Source organism: Rana temporaria, chromosome 4 (genome assembly GCF_905171775.1).
Source record: "Rana temporaria chromosome 4, aRanTem1.1, whole genome shotgun sequence".
In the NCBI taxonomy this organism is placed as follows: Eukaryota; Metazoa; Chordata; class Amphibia; order Anura; family Ranidae; genus Rana; species Rana temporaria.
Window position 1 is genome coordinate 383,777,557 of NC_053492.1, and position 18,581 is coordinate 383,796,137.

Here is an 18,581-nt window from a genome sequence, read left to right on the forward strand (position 1 = left end):
AATAAAGGGTTAAAAGTACCTGCAAAGTGACGCTGCTGAAGCGCTTTGCAGGTGCTTTGGCAGCGGTGCCCATTGATTTTAATGACAGGGGCAATAGAGGAGCGGTGTATACTCCGTTCCCGAACCGCCCGGAAGATGCTGCTTGCAAGAATTTTTCTAACGTCCTGCAAGCACACCGCCCCAGTGTGAAAGCACATGGGTTTTCACACTGCGGCTGCAGGGGAGGCGTTTTTCAGGCGCATTACAGGTGGTATTTTTAGCCCAGATGCACCTGAAAAACGCTGTGTACACATGATCGGACATTCCAACATCAAAACCGTGGATTTTTTTCCGATGGATGATTCGCTCAAACTTGTCTTGCACACGGTCACATAAATGTTGTTGGAAATTCCGAACGTCAAGAACGCAATCGTGTACAACACCATGAGGAGCCGAGAAAAATGAAGTTCAATGATTCCGAGCATGCGTCATATTGATTCCGAGCATGCGTAGGAATTGGCTACAGACGATTGGAATTTCCGACAAGAACTTTTGTTGTCGGAAAAATTGAGAACCAGCTCTCAAACATTTGTTGTCGGAAATTACGACAGCAAATGTCCGATGAAGCCTACACACGGTCGGATTTTCCGACAACAAGCTCACATCGAACATTTGTGGTCGGAAATTCTGACCGTGTGTAGGCGACATAAGGGTTCTAATTATCAGACACTGAAAGTCTGCTTTTCTTTACTTTGAAGTAGAACTTAGGGCTAATCTTTTATTATTTTTGATAGAATGTTTTTTTTTTTAGCCCCTGACAGTTTTTTTGCCATCTATGCCCATTAGTGGGCTTTCTGTTCATTTCCTGTTCCATATCCACAACAAGGAAGAACGAGGAGATCACTCCAAAGTAATGTCACCAGGGTCACCAGAGCTAGTGTCCCTATTGAAAGATTTCCCCTTTATTCCTGTTCTTTTGACTACCCAAACTTTGGGATTTTCTTTCACTTTTAGTGATAATGGTCAACAGGACAAATAGAGTGAATCTCTCTAAGGCCTCGTACACACGACAGAGATTCTCGGCAGAATTCACCGAGAAACTTGGTCAAAACCCGGATTCTGCCGAGAATCTCTGTCGTCTGTACAGTTTTGGCTCGATGGAGCCGCCGAGGAACTCGACGAGAAAATAGAGAACATGTTCTCTATTTTCTCGTTGTCCTCGTTCTTCTATGGGAGAAGCCGGCCCGCCGAGCTCCTCGGCGGCTTCATCCCAAAACTCGACGAGGAACTCGACGTGCCAAGCACGTCGAGTTCCTCTGTCGTGTGTACGGGGCCTAATGGGGACACGAACAGCAATAAAAACAGACATTCTATATCCTCTGCACTCTTTAAAAAAAAAAAAAAAAATCTTATTTTTTTTTCTTATACTTTAATTGTAATAATGAAATGGAAGTAATACTTTTAGTTAGTGGATTTGAAATATGTAATATTAGAAAGTATGCCCACCAGCATTTTACTGACTCTTTTCTAAATACATACTTTAGTTTTACTAGTAAAGGTGTAGCAGGAAGTGATGACTGCTGGTTGGGATTTTATTGCAGTGGGTGCACTGCGTTTTGAGCCCAAACTGAAAGTTGCCAGCACATTGGATTTCTGCAATATCAAGTATTTTTTATGCACTTGCAACATTTTAACTACTTAAGGACCGAGCCTCTTTCTGAGATTTGGTGTTTACAAGTTAAAAGCATTTTTTTTGCTAGAAAATTACTTGGACCACCAAACATTATATATATTTTTTCTAACACCCTAGAGAATAAAATCGCGATCGTTGCAATACTTTTTTTTCACACCATATTTGCGCAGCGGTCTTACAAGCGCACTTTTTTGGGGGGAAAAACACCTTTTTTTATAAAAAAAAATAAGACAACAGTAAAGTTAACCCAATTTTTTTTATATTGTGAAAGATAATGTTACGCCGAGTAAATTGATACCCAACATGTCACGCTTCAAAGTTGCGCCCGCTTTTGGAATGGCGACAAACTTTTTTTACCCTTAAAAATCTCCATAGGTGACGTTTAAAAAATTCTACAGGTTGCATGTTTTGAGTTACAGAGGAGGTCTATGGCTAGAATTATTGCTCTCGCTCTAACAATCTTGGCCATACCTCACATGTGTGGTTTAAACACTGTTTTCACATGCGGGCGCTGCTCACGTATGTGTTCGCTTCTGCACGCGATCACGTCGAGATGGGGCACTTTAATTTTTTTTTTTTAAATCTTATTTATTTTACTTTAAAAAAATTTTTTTACACTGTTTTTGAAAAAAAAAATAGGTCACATCCCTTGTAATAGAAAAAAAAACATGACAGGTCCTCTTAAATATGAGATCTGTGGTCGAAAAGACCTCAGATCTCATATTTACACTAAAATGCAATAAAAAAAGTAATGTCATTTCAAAAAAATAATATGTTGCTTTAAGAGCATTGGGCGGAAGGGATGTTTTGACGTTGCTTCCGCCCTGCAGTGGTATGGAGAAGGGTGGGGGCCATCTTCCCCTCACTCGTCTCCAGGCCACAGACGTGAGAGGATCCGATCGCCTCTTCCACTGCTGATGGCTCCGGTAAGCGGCAGAGAGCGGCGGGAGGGGGAGGCCCTCTCCCGCCGTTGATAAAAATGATCTTGATGCGAACCTGCCGCAGAGACCACTTTTATATGAAAGTGGACCGCCCGCTTTTGAAGAAGATACTGGGGTTATGGTAGCTAGCTGCTGCCATAACAATGGTATTCCTCTTCAAAGTAGTGACGTATAATGACGGCGGGCGGTCCGGAAGTGGGACATTTGCATATTGGAGATGCACTGATTGTGTTTTCTCCTGACAGTTACTTTAAGCCTCATTGGAATTGATTTACTAAAGAGAAATAGACTGTTCGCTTTGCAAGGGAATTTTCTTTTAGCCTAGTAAATATGGTAAAAATTCACTTTGCAACGAATACCCAGTTACGTTCAAGCCAATATTTTTATTTATTTTTTTGCCTGCACATGATTGGATGAGTGAAATCCGCAGAACTTCACCTCATACACTAAGTTGAAGAAAAATTATTTTGCAAAGATTACAGCCTATTTCCCTTTATTAAGTCAACCTCATTGTGGTTGATTTACTTCAGGAGGAAAGCATTTTCATTTATCTTGGTGAATGAGGGTGAAACTGTGCTGACTTCTATCATTCAATCACTTGAAAGCAAAAATCTTTTTTTTTTTCTTGCATGTGATTTGGGTGTTTGCAGAGTAAAATTTCAACGCATGTACTAATGTAAGTGAAACTGACTAGAAAGAGAACCCTCATATATGGGACTTTAAATGGCAATAAATTATCATCTATAATGAATTATATCTTTAAAGGATTTGGTAAAAATATGTAAAAAAGGGGTCTTTATTAATGACATAAAAAATATAAAAGCACATTCTACAAAGCACAGCATGGATGGCTATTCCAGTTATACTGCGGCAGGTTATCTCCCCTGCGCGAGTCGTCGGCTCTTTACGACGCCTCCGGTGATACGCACGTACCCGCAGCGTGTCCCCGAAGCCAAATGTGTGTGCCCACAATTGCTCGTGACAGCGAGAACCAGGATCTGTGTGTGTAAACACACAAATCCCGGTTCTGTCAGGGGAGAGGAGTCAGATTGTGTGTTCCTACTAAGTGGGAACAACGATCTTTCTCCTCCTCTAGTCAGCCACATTCCCCCTCACAGTTAGAACACACCTAGGGAACACATTTAACCCCTTGATCAACCCCCAGTGTTAACCCCTTCCCTGCCAGTGACATGTAGACAGTAATTAGTAGCTATTTAAAGCACTGATCGTTGTATAAATGTCAGTGGTCCCAAAAAAGTGTCAAAAGCGTCCGCCGCAATGTCTCAGTCCGGCTAAAAAGATTGACGCCATTACTAGTAAAAAAAAATCTATCCCCTATTTTGTAGACGCTATACCTTTTACGCAAACCAATCAAGATACGCTTATTGTAAATTATTATTTTTTTACCAAAGATATGTAGAAGAATATATATCAGCCTAAACTGATTTTTTTTACATATTTTGGATTTTTATTATAGCAAAAAGTACAAAATATTTGTATTTTTTTCAAAATTGTAACTTCTTTTGTTTATAGCGCAAAAAATAAAAACTGCAGAAGTGATTAAATACCACTAAAAGAAAGCTCTATTTGTGGGGAAAAAGGACATACCTTTTGTTTGGGTACAACATCGCACGACCGCGCAATTGTCAGTTAAAGCGACGCGGTGCCGTATCGCAAAAAATTGCATGGTCATTAAGGGGGGGAAATCTTCCGGGGCTGGAGTTGGTTAAAGTCCCATAGATGAGGGTTCTCTTTCTATTCAGTATACAATTAAGGGATGATGACAATCAATCACCTACAACTTATATTATTCTAATATAAGTGAAAAGTCCATTGCAAGGTAGGAATGTACTTTGCAAAGTAAATATGCTCTACTCCTTTAGTAAATCGGTCACAATGTGGGCATGCATTAATTTACATTTCTTTCCTTCAACCTTTGCTGGGTTGTGGTACTAGCAGTTTAGTTTGTCTAGTTTAGTGAGTCTCAGCAGACATCTGGTCTATTTATTCAGTAATCTGTCATAGAATTTTAGCATATCAAACAGCATGTGATGCTTACTGCATGATTTTCATAATCCATTGCAAAATGACTTAAATATAGCTAAAGGCCAACTTATGATTTGCATTATTAAAATGTTTTATTAATGAATATCCCAGCAGTCCATTACTACCTCTGGCCTGAGTTGGACACTTTGAAGAAATGACCTGAACATATTTCTGCAAAGCACAAACAGTCTCTGTTCCCCTGATACAACATAAGCCTAATTTGACAATTTTATCTTCAATAATAAACAACATTTTTTCCTAACTAACAAGGTCAACTCTTCAATTAAAAGAATGTTATGCACGTACACACGATCGGAAAAAATTTAATCGGATATTCCGACCGTGTGTATGCCCCATCTGAGTTTTTCCTTTGGGAATTTCGATGAACTTAGAAAGAGAACAGGTAAAAAAATTATATCGGAAATTCCGTTCGTCTGTATGAAACTCCAATGGAGAAAAAAACATGCATGGGCTCAGAATCAAGTTCGGCGCATGCTCGGAAGCATTGAACTCCATTTTTCTCGGCTCGCCGTAGTGTTGTACGTCACCACGTTTTTGACGGTCGGAATTTGGTGTGACAGTGTGTATGCAAGGCAGCTTGAACGGAATTCCGTCAGAAGTTGGAGTTTATCCCAACGGAATTTCCGATCGTGTGTACAAGGCATTAGTCAGTTTCTGCATAAAGATTGTAAATGTATTTAAAATGCAGTTTAAGTCTAAAAAAGAGAGATGGAAGGTTAGTATAAATGAATCTAGAACTGGTGCAAAAAAAGTATTAAAGTCTAGACGGTGTTACAGGAGCTGGCATACATTCGTTTTAGCTCTCCCAATCTTAAAGGGGTGGTAAAAGGAAAACATTTTTTCCCTAAATGGCTTCCTTTACCTTAGTGCAGTCCTCCTTCACTTACCTCATCCTTCGATTTTGCTATTAAATGTCCTTATTTCTTCTGAGAAATGCTCACTTCCTGTTCTTCTGTCTGTAACTCAACACCGTAATGCAAGGCTTTCTCCCTGGTGTGGAGAAAGCCTCTTGAGGGGGGAGGGGGCGAGCAGGAGTGTCAGGACGCCCACTAACACACAGCTCCTTTCTCTATCTGCAAAGTAGAGAGTGTCCTGACTTGCCTGCTCGCCCCCTCCCCCCTCAAGAGGCTTTCTCCACACCAGGGAGAAAGCCTCGCATTACGGTGTTGAGTTACAGACAGAAGAACTTTTTTATTAAAGTGCCCCTGTCCCCCCGTGCTCATGCACAGAAGCGGTCACATATGTACGCTGTGCACACATATGTAAACAGTGTTCACACCACACATGTGAGGTATTGTCGTAAACATTCTAGCGAGAGCAATAATTCTAAAGCTAGACTTCCTCTGTAACTCTTAGACCCCTTTCACACTGGGGCGGTTTGCTGGTGCTATTGCTCTAAAAATAGTGCCTGCAAACCAACCTGAAACAGCGGCTGCTGTTTCTCCAGTGTGAAAGCCTGAGAGCTTTCACACTGCAGCGGTGCGCTAGCAGGACATAAAAAAAAGTCCTGCTAGCCGCATCTTTGGAGTGGTGAAGGAGCAGTGTGTTTACCGCTTCTCCACCACTCTTGCCCATTGAAAGCAATGGGACACCGCGGCTATACCGCCGGCTAAGCGTCTCTGCGGAGCTGCTTTGCGGTGGTTTTTAACCCTTTTTCGGCCACTAGTGGGGGGTAAAACCGAACCCAGAAAAAATGGGCATTTGCAGTTTGTTATGTATGGGGCAGCATAGCCACAGACCAGTCAGGTTGGCCATGCTGACCCATGTGCACAGCCAAAAGTGCCTAAAATGCGCACGTGAGCATCAGAACTGGACCAAAGAACAATGGACAAAGGTGGCCTGGCCTAATGAATAACATTTTTTTTTTACATCATGAGGATGGCTGGGTGTGTCACCTACCTGAAGAAGACAGGAGGCAGTATAATGCTTGGGGCATTATTATGCATGGAAACCTTAAATACTGCCCCGGTCCACATCCTGTGGATGTTAGCTGACTAATGCCGCCTACCTAAACGTTGTTGACCAAGCAAACCCCCCATCATGGAAACAGTATTCTGTGATGGCAGTGGCCTCTTTCAGCAGGATAATGTTCTCTGCCACACTACAAAAATGATTCAAGAACGGTTTGAGGAACACAACAATGAGCTTTGTTGGCCTCCAAATTCTCCAGGTCTTAATCCGTCCAGCATTTGTAGGGCGTGATGGAAAAAAGTCTGATTCACGGAGGGCCTCGCCTTAAAACTTACAGGTCTTAAAAGATCTGCTACTCATGGCCTGGTGCCAGATACCACAGCATACCTTCAGATGTCTAGTGGCATCCATGCCTCAACAGATCAAGGCTGTTTTGGCAGCAAAAGGGGCTGTTTTGCCAGGAAAAGGAGGGCCTACTCAATATATATATATATATATACAGTTGTGCTCATAAGTTTACATACCCTGGCAGAATTTATGATTTCTTGGGTCATTTTTCTGAGAATATAAATGATATCACAAAAACATTTCTTTCACTCGTGGTTAGTGTTTGGCTAAAGCCATTTATTAACAATCAACTGTGTTTACTCTTTTTAAATCATAATGGCAGCAGAAACTACCCAAATGATCCCGATCAAAAGTTTACATACCCTGGTGATTTTGGCTTGATAACATGCACACAAGTTGACACAAAGGGTGAATGGCTATTAAAGGTAACCATTCTCACCTCTGATCTGTTTGCTTGTAATTAGTGTGTGTGTGTGTATAAAAGGTCAATGCGTTTTTGGACTCCTGACAGACCCTTGCATCTTTCATCCAGTGCTGCACTGACAATTCTGGATTCTGAGTAATGGGGAAGCAGAAGAATTGTCAAAGGATCTGTGTAAAAAGGTAGTTGAACTGTATAAAACAGGAAATGGATATCCAAGGAATTGAGAATGCCAATCAGCAGTGTTCAAACGCTAATCAAAAATGGACAATGAGGGGTTCTGTTGAAACTAAACCACGGTCAGGTAGACCAACTAAAATTTCAGCCACCACTGCCAGGAAAATTGTTCGGTATGCAAAGGAAAACCCTCAAACTTCAGGTGAAATACAGGACTCTCTGAAAACATGCGCTGTTTTAAGATGCACAAACAAGAAGGCACTTGAAGAAAGATGGGCTGCATGGTCGATTCACCAGAAGAAAGCCATTACTACGCAAATGCTGCAAAGTATCCAGCTTACAATAGCCAATCAGCACAGAGACAAGCCTCAAACCTTCTGGCACAGTCACTTGGAGTGATGAGACCAAAATTGAGCTTTTTGGCCACAACTATAAACGCTACATTTGGAGAGGAGTCAACAAGGCCTATGATGAAAGATACACCATTCCTACTGTGAAACACGGAGGTGGATCACTGATGTTTTGTGGATGTGTGAGCTACAAAGGCACAGGAAATTTGGTCAAAATGGTTGGCACGGTGAATGCAGTATGTTATCAAAAAATACTGGAGGAACATTTGCATTCATCAGCCAGGAAGCTGTGCATGGAACGCACTTGGACATTCCAACATGACAATGATCCAAAACACAAGGCCAGGTCAACCTGTCATTGGCTACAGCAGAATAAAGTAAAGGTTCTGGAGTGGCCCTCTCAGTCTCCTGACCTCAATATCATTGATCCACTCTGGGGAGATATCAAACGTGCAGTTCATGCAAGACAGCCCAAGAATTTACAGGAACTGGAGGCTTTTTGCCAAGAGGAATGGGGAGCTTTACCATCTGAGAAGATAGAGCCTCATCCACAAATACCACAAAATACTTTGTCAGCTGTCATTAATGTTAAAGGGGGAAACACGGTATTAAGAACTGGGGTATGTAAACTTTTGATCAGAATAATTTGGGTAATTTCTGTTGCCATTATGATTTAAAAAGAGTAAACACAGTTGATTTGATAATAAATGGCTTCAGCCAAACACTAACCATGACTGTTGCCGTTATGATTTAAAAAGAGTGTAAACAGTTGATTTGAAAAAAAAAATGGCTTCAGCCAAACACTAATCACGAGTGAAAGAAATGTTTTTGTGTTGTCATTCATATTCTCTGAAAAATGGCCAATAAATCATAAATTCTGCCAGGGTATGTAAACTGTGTGTGTATATATAATATATGAATTTCAAGTTGTAGTCCTGACCATAGTAAATAATGAAAATGTATACAAAACCAATTCACATGACCTTTGATGTGAAGATTTACCGTATCTGCTTTTTGCTATGGAAACTATCAATTTAGCATGCGAAATGGTACATATTAGATAACTACAAGCTCTTCTTGAAATATACATTCATATATAAAAAATGTGTGTTAGTTTTTTTTTTTTTAAAAACTCCATAAATTTAAATAAACATTAAAGATTCCTACAAAATGACTATACTCCCATTCCTTTTAAATATGTCATGCTGTATTTTAATTTTAAGCAGAGAACATGTGGGTATATGCAGTTTTCATTTTTGCTGTAACAACAGCAAGCAGTCAAATGTTTCAATGGCGTAACATTTAGATTTTTTTTTTTATTTCAGAAAAAAAAAACTTGCTTTCAGCAAACAGCTGTGACTTTGATTTGTTTTCTTTTAAGTTGCCAATTTGGCAGACATAAAAAGAAATGTAGAAGAAGAGATATATTTCATATAATGAGGAAAAATATTTACCATCTTCGGTTCCAGGGAACACACAGCCTATTCTGCATCATTTGATGTGTCCAGTGCAGCAGAAATGAAAATATGTCAAATGCAAGAATTAGTAGATATACCATTTCTTATACTGTAGTTTGCCTTCCAATCATTATTATAATAATAATAACTTTAGTTTAAGAAGATAAAAAAAATCCTTGTATTTCTATTCAGATGCCACTGATTTTTTTATTTGCTTGTACATGTCTGCCAATCATTAGCTAGGTGTTCATGCTGTGAGATCTCATAAGCTTAAAAACAACTTACAATACTGTAATCAAAGCAGCAAAGACAAAAAACTGTATAAGTAAATATATAAATTATTATTTCTTGTGGAAAAAATTAGGATATCCTACATAACAAAATGTGAGTTTCCATTGTTGAGGTCTCCGAGATCAACTGCCATGGCCAACGTGGTCCTACTTTCTCTGTTGGATTTTTTTTGTTTATTTTCTATGTTTGTATTATTATTAATGCAACAGGAAGAGGGGAGGACACCATGGTGCATGGGAATATCCAGAACTACAAGGCGGACAGAAACAAAGTCAGGAACTATGGCAGGGATACCTTGTCAGTACTATCCTAAAGAGGTTTAAGTAGCCCACTGGTTTCTGATTGGATCTAAAATATCACTTTTTAAAGTGGACTGTCGCCCTTTTTTAAACAATGCCTATCTGACAAAGTAACTTTTAAAGTATATGTAAGTACTACCATGGCTTGCTTTTTGTTATGTGTACAAAAGGTAACTTCTGGTTTATATGGTTGTATATGAATATGGCTGTCATAAGTTGTGCAAGATTTAGGTAATTTTAAAGATATAGTTCAGTTGGTGCATTTGGTGCAGTTAATTTAAAAAGCGATAAATTCAGTTTTACCTATGAAGTCCTTCTAATGACTCTCATAGACATAAGTGACACATACAAACTGTTCTGCGCTTCGCCCTTTTTAGCTTTCTCTTTCTTATTTTTCAAGTTTCATTCAACTATTTTTACTATATTACTACAACGTACAATACAGCTATGTTTTATTATCTACACATTACATTCCAACATTATTTTGCTCTGTATACCATTTACTTAGCTTACTGTCCTTACTTATAAAGATCTTGAAATCACAAGGTAAGAAATTTTCTTTGTTAACCACGTCCCGCCCGGTCAATATACAATTGACGTCCGGGAAGTGGTTGTGAAATCCTGATTGGACGTCTATTGACGTCCTGCAGGATTTCATGCCAGGGCGCGCCCGCTGGGGCGCGCAGCGCGGCGATCGGTGATGCGGGGTGTCAGTCTGACACCCTGCATCTCCGATCTCGGTAAAGAGGAGGCTCTTTACCACCTGATCAGCCGTGTCCAACCATGGCTGACTCGCGTCCGACAGACGCGAGTAGAGGAGAGCCGATCGGCGGCTCTCCTGACAGGGGGGGTTCGCGCTGATTGTTTATCAGCGCAGTCCCCCCTCGGATGCCAACACTGGACCAACAGGGAGTGCCCCCCGGTTGCCAAATGGAGCAAAAAAAAACAATAAAACAAAAAAAACTCAATCGATGCCAATCAGTGCCCACAAATGGGTACTGAATGGCAACATGGGCATTGACTGTAATGATGCCCAGCAATGCCATCAGTGCCACCTCTCGGTGTCATCAGTGCCACCTCTTAGTGCCCATCTTTGCTCAGTGCCCACCTATCAGTGCCCATCTGTGCCACCCATAAGTACCCATCAGTGCCACCCATAAGTGCCACCCATGAGTGCCCATCAGTGCTGCCAAAGAGTGCCCAGTGCCGCCTATGAGTGCCCAACAGTGCCGCCTATGAGTGCCGCCTATGAATGCACATCAGTGCAGCATACCAACGCCTCCTATCAGTGCCGCCTATCGGTGCCTATCAGTGCCACCTTATCGGTGCCCATGAGTGCCGCTAAATCAGTGCCCATAATAGAAGAAGAAAACTTACTTATTTACAAAATAAATTAACAGAAAAAAATAAAAACTTAATTTTTTTCCAAAATTTGTTTTTTAGTTGTTGCGCAAAAAATAAAAATCGCAGAGGTGATCAAATACCTCCAAAAGAAAGCTCTATTTGTGGGAACAAAATGATACAAATTTCATTTGGGTACAGTGTAGCATGACCACGCAATTGTCATTCAAATTGCGACAGTGCTGAAAGCTCAAAATTGGCTTGGGCAGGAAGGTGCATAAGTGCCTGGTATGGAAGTGGTTAAACCCAAAAATATATTTGTTGCTAAAATGTTGACAAAGACAAATAATGACACATTGGCAGCACTCTTTTTACCATTTTCTGTAAGCTTTAGTGAAGCCTCACAGTCATGCCTGTGTTATTCCCTCCACCCCCTGCTTTGCACATGATCCAGGGACGTGCGGTGAGGTCAGTTACATACCCTGTTAATGTTAGAGCGAATGCAATAATTCTAGCACTAGTCCTCCTCTGTAACTCTAAACATGTAACCTGTAATCATTTTATAGCGTTGTCTATGGAGATTTTTAAGTACTGAAGTTCGGAGCTATTCCACAAGTGTGCACAATTTTAAAGCGTGACATGTTAGGTATCTATTTACTCGGCATAACATCGTCTTTCATAATATACAACACAATCAGGCTAACTTTAGTGTTCTTTTTTATTTTATTTTTTTTAGAGCTAGTTCACACCAGACGCAGTTCCGCTCAGTTCTGTGCGCTTTTTTCTGCACTAAAAATGCATGCACATTGTTTTCCATGTATTCTAATGGCTCTAGTTCACACCTGTGCAGTCAGTTCCAGTCGGTTTCCGGTCAGTTTCTGGTGCAGAAAATGACCAGAAACTGAACAGAACTGACTGTATTGGTGCAGAAAAAACTGAACTGCACGGAACTGCATCTGGTGTGAACTGGCCCTTATTCGTGTAACCGTTTCTTTCCTAAAATAAACGCACAGAAATAACCTGGGCAAATTTTCCACAGCTCCTTCGGGAGTAAGCGCTACACAACTTGTGTTATTTATGTTTTGGAATGTCCATGTGGTTTGCAATATGTGAAAAGAACCACACAGACACTCCAAGTTGGGATCAATAAACATATTAGGAATATAAAGAGGGGTCTCTGAGCTTATTCAAAAATTCCATAACAGGAACTCTACTGGATTAAAGTGTATTGGCACTAAAGTATAGAATTAAAGTTGCATTGGAGAGGGTTGAACAGAGAGAGTGAAGTTTTAAAATAGGAGAAAAAGTTTGATACGTTGATTCCTAATGAAGTGAACATTGAATTGGATGTAAACTGTTTTATAACAGTAGAAGGTACTGAGTGGAGACAATGAATGAACTGTGATTGTTTATCAAAATCTTCAACAGAAAAACAAGCCCCGCTAAATGTGGATTCACCATGTATCAGACCCTCTACTGTGCAATTAGGTGCTGGTCCGATCCATGACCACCTTAGTTCAAATGTACATCCAGAGAACAGAGGTTGACCGCACCCCAATGGGCAGAAAAATTCAAACTTTATTTAATAAAATCCATGTAGCAGTGACATCACACTTCCCAAATGCAAGTTCTACTTTATATTAGTTAAGTTTGTTTTAATTCTCACTGCTGAGCACAATCTGCAGCAAATTTCATATTCTGGGTTAATAGATATTGCAAGAAGATTTAGGCTACCTAGTTTATTCATATTTCATTTGATTTAATTGGCTTTAAAATCTTGAGCAGGAGATAGTTTCTCTGGGGTGAAAACATACATATAATATACAGATAAAAATGATAATTTACCTCTCTTAAATCCAGTCTAATAATAGTCAGGCAGTGGTAGGGATGCAAATAACTGGTCTGCCTGCCCTTAAATACTGAATGGATAATCCAGCTGCATAATTACATTTTTATGGCCTGCCAAATTCCTTACATCATCTAGGGAGATATTGTCAATATTTCTACCTACTTGCAATTGACTTTCAGGACAATGTCTAATTAAGACTAGGTCAATAATGGCGTTGGATGTAAAAAGAGCAAATCAATATTTCTTTATTTTCTGTTCCAATTTTGCATAAAAACATGAATAATAAAGGAATGGAATAGGACATGCAATTCGAAAACACATTCTCTTTGACATGGGCTGTTTATGCAAGGAGTGACCAAACTATACTACATTGTTATAAATCGATACATCAACAATATATTTTATGCATTATACTGTAATTCAATAGATCTAGTTTTTGTAAAGCAACAGACACATAGAAAATACAGAAAAAATATAATTTTCATGGTGACATCGCTAGGCGATTACTTTGGATTATTGTTTTGACTTCCTCTTAAAAATACATTGACCTTTCCAATAACAAATGACTAATATTGTATAATGTCAGTGTTCATGGCCATTTATTCTAATTTCAGCTGGTCTGTGTAATTTCTTGTTACAAACTATATTACTTTATAATCAATTATGCGTTTAGGCAAAAAAAAGCATCTTCTTTGCAGAAAAGTATTGTATGTTCATGACTAGTGTACTTGTCTTTTCTACTGTAAGTCTGTAGTAATGCAAGTGCATGTACATTGTTCCATTTTGCTTAGCAGACTTTGGTCACATGTACAAATGAATGTAACACTATTTCTATATTTTTCTTAACAATTAGATGCAGGTAAAACTATGCAGCAAAAGTTACAGGGGTTGGCACAACCTATAACACTGCCAAGGGTATTTAAACCATTTAAAGTTATGATAAAGTCAAATTTGTCCTATAAAAAAATAAACATGTTATATTTACCTGCACTGTTGCAGTGGATTTGCCCTCCTATTCTCATGTCCCTCTTCTGTGCTCCTGGCCTCTCCCTCCTGTTCAGTGCCCCCACAGCAGGCAGCTTGCTATGGGGCACCCGAGCTGACTCACAGCTCCCTGTGCCCCTTCAGAACAGAGCCCTGCCCTGGCCTCTCTCTTCCCTAATTGGCTAGCTGACTTTGATTGACAGCAGCAGGAGCAAAGTTTGCCACTAATGTGTCTCAGCCAATCAGGAAGGAAAATCTCCACCCCTTCGACCTCTGCAGCAATCATACATCTATTTCCCAAAGGCAACCTCTGGATATGATGCTGAGCATGTGCGCTCAACTTATTTGGTCGACCATGGTGAGGCCTGTTGTGAGCGGAGCCTGTCCTGTTAAACCGCTCTATGGTCTTGGCCACCATACTGCAGCTCGGTTTCAGGGTCTTGGAAATCTTCTTATACCCTATGCCATTTTTATGTAGAGCAACAATTTTTTTCAGATCCTCAGGGAGTTCTTTGCCATGAGGTGCCATTTTGAACTTCCAGTGACCAATATGAGAGAGTGAGAGCGATACCACCAAATTTAACAGACCTGCTCCCCATTCACACCTGAGACCTTGTAACGCTAACAAGTTGAATGACACTGGGGAGGGAGAAAGGCTAATTGGGCCCAATTTGGACTTTACGTGTACTCACTTTTGTTGCCAGTGGTTTAGACATTAATGGCTATGTATTTATATGTCTGCCTGGACTTCAGATTTATTATGGTAATATAACTTTTCACTTTATTTGGTGTACATGACCTTGTTATGCCTTGTTCTAGATTCAGAACAGATCACCATGGTTATGCTTTGGTCGTGGGTGTGGGGCTATATCCTGGTGTAACAACTACAAATTGTAAACTTGCTGTTATTACCAAAATTACAAATAGTCCAATGTATTATTTTGTAAAGCAGGTTAAAATATAACTGTGTGCCTCTCTAAGATCTTCCAAATCTCTACCCAACAATTTAGTGATTTGTGTAATTGTTTTTATACTATTTCCAATACTGAAGTCACAAACTACTGACTAATCTAATTTCCTTTATACATTTGTCTCATAAGCTTCCTAATGGCACTTTTCAGCTAATGCATTTTTAAGATGTTGGGCTCAGAGTGAGCTTAGTAGCTATTCAATTGCTTGATTACAAATACCAAATAAATGCTTCCAGAAACATAAGATATTTAAATAGTGAAGTAATACATTTTGCAACTACCAAGAGGTCAAATAAATGTTTATATAATGTGGTTCAGTGATAATAAGGTGATTCATGCAGGATAAACTGGTGACTGATATAGTAGTTTTATTCCAAGTCATTATTCTCTATCGCCTCCTGGCTTTATCTAACACTGGTACCGTGTCCAACAATAGATAGATGCAGCCTTGGACAACCTGTATGTAAGGTCTTATTTTCCTAAACTTTCTGTCATGCAAATGTTACAGACAAACATGGCAGTTATGTGGATAGTAGCTATCTTAGTGCAGCTAAGCCGTCAAAATAGTCTTGAGTTCTTATGAAATAAGTTGTCTTATTCCATCACAGGTTTTGGGATAACAGCCTCAAAATGTAGGGGTGTTTCTACCAAAATTTGAATTACCGTATGTACTCGAGTATAAGCCGACCCGAGTATAAGCCGAGGCACCTACTTTTACCACAAAAAATGGGAAAACGTATTGACTTGAGTATAAACCCAGGGTGAGAATGGCTTAAAGATGGTGTGGTTAAATAGAGTGGGGTAGATTCACGTACCTCGGCGCATTAATACGCTGGGCGCAGCGTATCTAAGATACACTACGCCGCCTTTTTTTTTTTTTTTTTCGAATCCTCAAAGAATTTGCGCCGTAAGTTAAGGCGGCGTAGTGTATCTTTGGCGGCGTAATGGCGCGGAATTCAAATGGATGTAATAGGGGCGTGTTTTATGTTAATACGTCGTGACCCGACGTCAACAACGTTTTTTTTAACTGCGCATGCGCCGTCCGTGGGGGTATCCCAGTGCGCATGCTAGAAAAAGCCGAACGAAAACGACCTAAAAAAATGCGCCGGAGGGACGGACGTTCGTGGATCGCCGTAACTAGCTAATTTGCATACTTGACGCGGAATTCGACAGAAACGCCACATAGCGGCCGCCGAAAAAAGTGCAGGTTAGATCCGACGGCGTACTAAGACGTACGGCTGTCTGATCTAGCCGAGATGCCGTCGTATCTTGTTTTGTGGATACAAAACAAAGATACGACGCGCAATATTTGGAATTACGCGGCGTATCAAGAGATAAGCTGGCGTAATACCTTTGTGGATCTGCCCCAGTATATTTACATCCGCCTATCCATGCATGGACCTTCCCATCAGATCCATCTGGAAAAATGACAGGCAGACGGGGGCCTTAGTGATGGTGTCAACCAGGAGTGTGACTTTGATTAATTGGGTTTAATACTGTGCTGGTCAATTCCTCACAGTCAGGACAGCGATAGCTGACAAAGATGGTATCGCCTTTTTTCCTGTAACAGCATTTTTTTACTTCTATCTAAAAGTCTAAAATATAGAAGTAAAAAAGTGCTGTTAGCTGACATGTAGCACTATCCTGATTGTGATAATTGGACAGTGCAGTTTTAAACCAAATTTCTCAGTCAAGTGACTGCTGGATAAAAAAAAAAAAAACCTTTACTTTCAAAGATTCCCTGTAACATCAGAGCCCTTCTTTACCATCACTACAGTCTCATCAGTAGCTTTTTGCATGGGAATTTTGGCACCAACATTTTTAGCATGCACCAGCTTTTATCTAAACCTGTGTAACCCCTAAACTTGATGTTACTGTATGGGGGGAATCAAAATAAAGTATCACATTAGTGACTACACATTGCACATACTTCATTGGTGTTCATTTCTTTTTACAATGCAAATTGCCAAAACAAGAGCCAGATTCACAGCAGAAATACGCTGGCATATCTACTGATAAGCCGGCGTATTTTCAAATTTGCAGCATCGTATCTTGATTTGGAATCCTCAAACCAAGATACGGCGGCTTTTGGCATAGATCCGACAGGCATACGGCTTTGTACGCCTTTGGATTGTAGGTGTAATTCTCCGGCGGCCGCTGGGTGGAGTTTGCATCGTTTTCCTGCGTCGGGTATGCAAATTAGCTGTTTACGGCGATCCACGAAGGTACGCGCGTTCGTCGCATTCTCTTACGTCGTCGCTAGTCGGCTTTTCTCGTCGTAAAGTTAAGAGTGCTATTTAGATGGTGTAAAATTAAACCATCCATGTTAAAGTATGGCCGTCGTTCCCGCGTCGAATTTTACATTTGTTTTTTTTGCGTACGACATCCGGGAATACGAAAGTACGTTACGCACGTCGCCGATCAAAACATTACATCGGGGCGACGTCATTTCGCGCAAAGCACGGCGGGAAATTTCAAAACGGAGCATGCGCAGTACGTTCGGCATGGGAACGCGCCTAATTTAAATGGTACACGCCCCATTTGAATTAGGCGGCTTGCGCCGGACGGCTTTACGCTTTGCCGCCGCAAGTTTACACGCAAGTGCTTTGTGAATCAAGCACTTACGCTGAAAACTTGGGGCGGTGTAACGTAAACGGGATACGTTACGCCGCCGTAATTCTACATGAATCTGGCCCAAAGTCTTTTGGTCAGCGTTCAGCTTTAAATCTCAGGCAAAATGTATACTATCATTATGATAATATTGGTTATTTACAAGTGAGTTTATCGGCAAAAACATACAGCACTGAAAATTGTTGCACTTTTTACTAATGAACATTTTAGAGCTGTGTGTCTATTTGCTTCTTTTTTTGTTAACGATTTTTAAGTAGCAGTTATATCTATGTAGATGTAATTTTCAGCAGTACTAAATAACTAATGCCATTGGACCCCCATTACCAAAAGTGCTAATTAATAAACATATTGCTGCAAGCTGTAGCTTGTCCCAGCTATATAATTTTATTGCATGCTTTTTGTAAAGGTCTGGTTTGTAACATTGGAAACACTTAGCTTCCTGGTTACATAAGTTCTCATTATTTTAGTTAATTAAGAACACCTTATACCAACCAATATTTTCATTTTATTTATGTTTTTGTGACTGGTCCTAGTGAAAGGGTAAAACATTGCAGGAAACTAGGACACATGTGTAAAAACTTGAACCTGTTCCTCTGCTGGCATTGGTGGTTTATGATCTTCTAGAGCAATTTGCTGAATGCTATAGACTTTATTTATTAAATGTTTCTTTTCCTCTAGGTCGAAACCCACTAATCCCGGATTTACTTTGCTTGTTTTTACAGGTGACTTGTAACAGCTTCACCATCAGTGATGGGGAGATGCAGGACGTTGGTGTTGGCCTCTATCCCAGGTAATGCATAGACTGCCTTATTCACAGTGACTAAATTATTATTTTTTTGGTAGCCAGCAGGGTTTTTCTGAAGGAAACTAC

The 18,581-nt window shown here is 40.2% G+C and overlaps 1 protein-coding gene across 2 annotated transcripts in view; it reads left to right on the plus strand.

Moving 5' to 3' along the window:
• SMYD3 (SET and MYND domain containing 3) overlaps positions 1-18,581 on the plus strand; it is a 702,152-nt gene that overhangs the window by 420,906 nt on the left and 262,665 nt on the right. For both annotated transcript variants that reach the window (XM_040351062.1, XM_040351063.1), the window contains exon 7: positions 18,433-18,500. In XM_040351062.1, the coding sequence (XP_040206996.1) occupies positions 18,433-18,500 (68 nt within the window). The remainder of the gene's footprint in view (positions 1-18,432; positions 18,501-18,581) is intronic.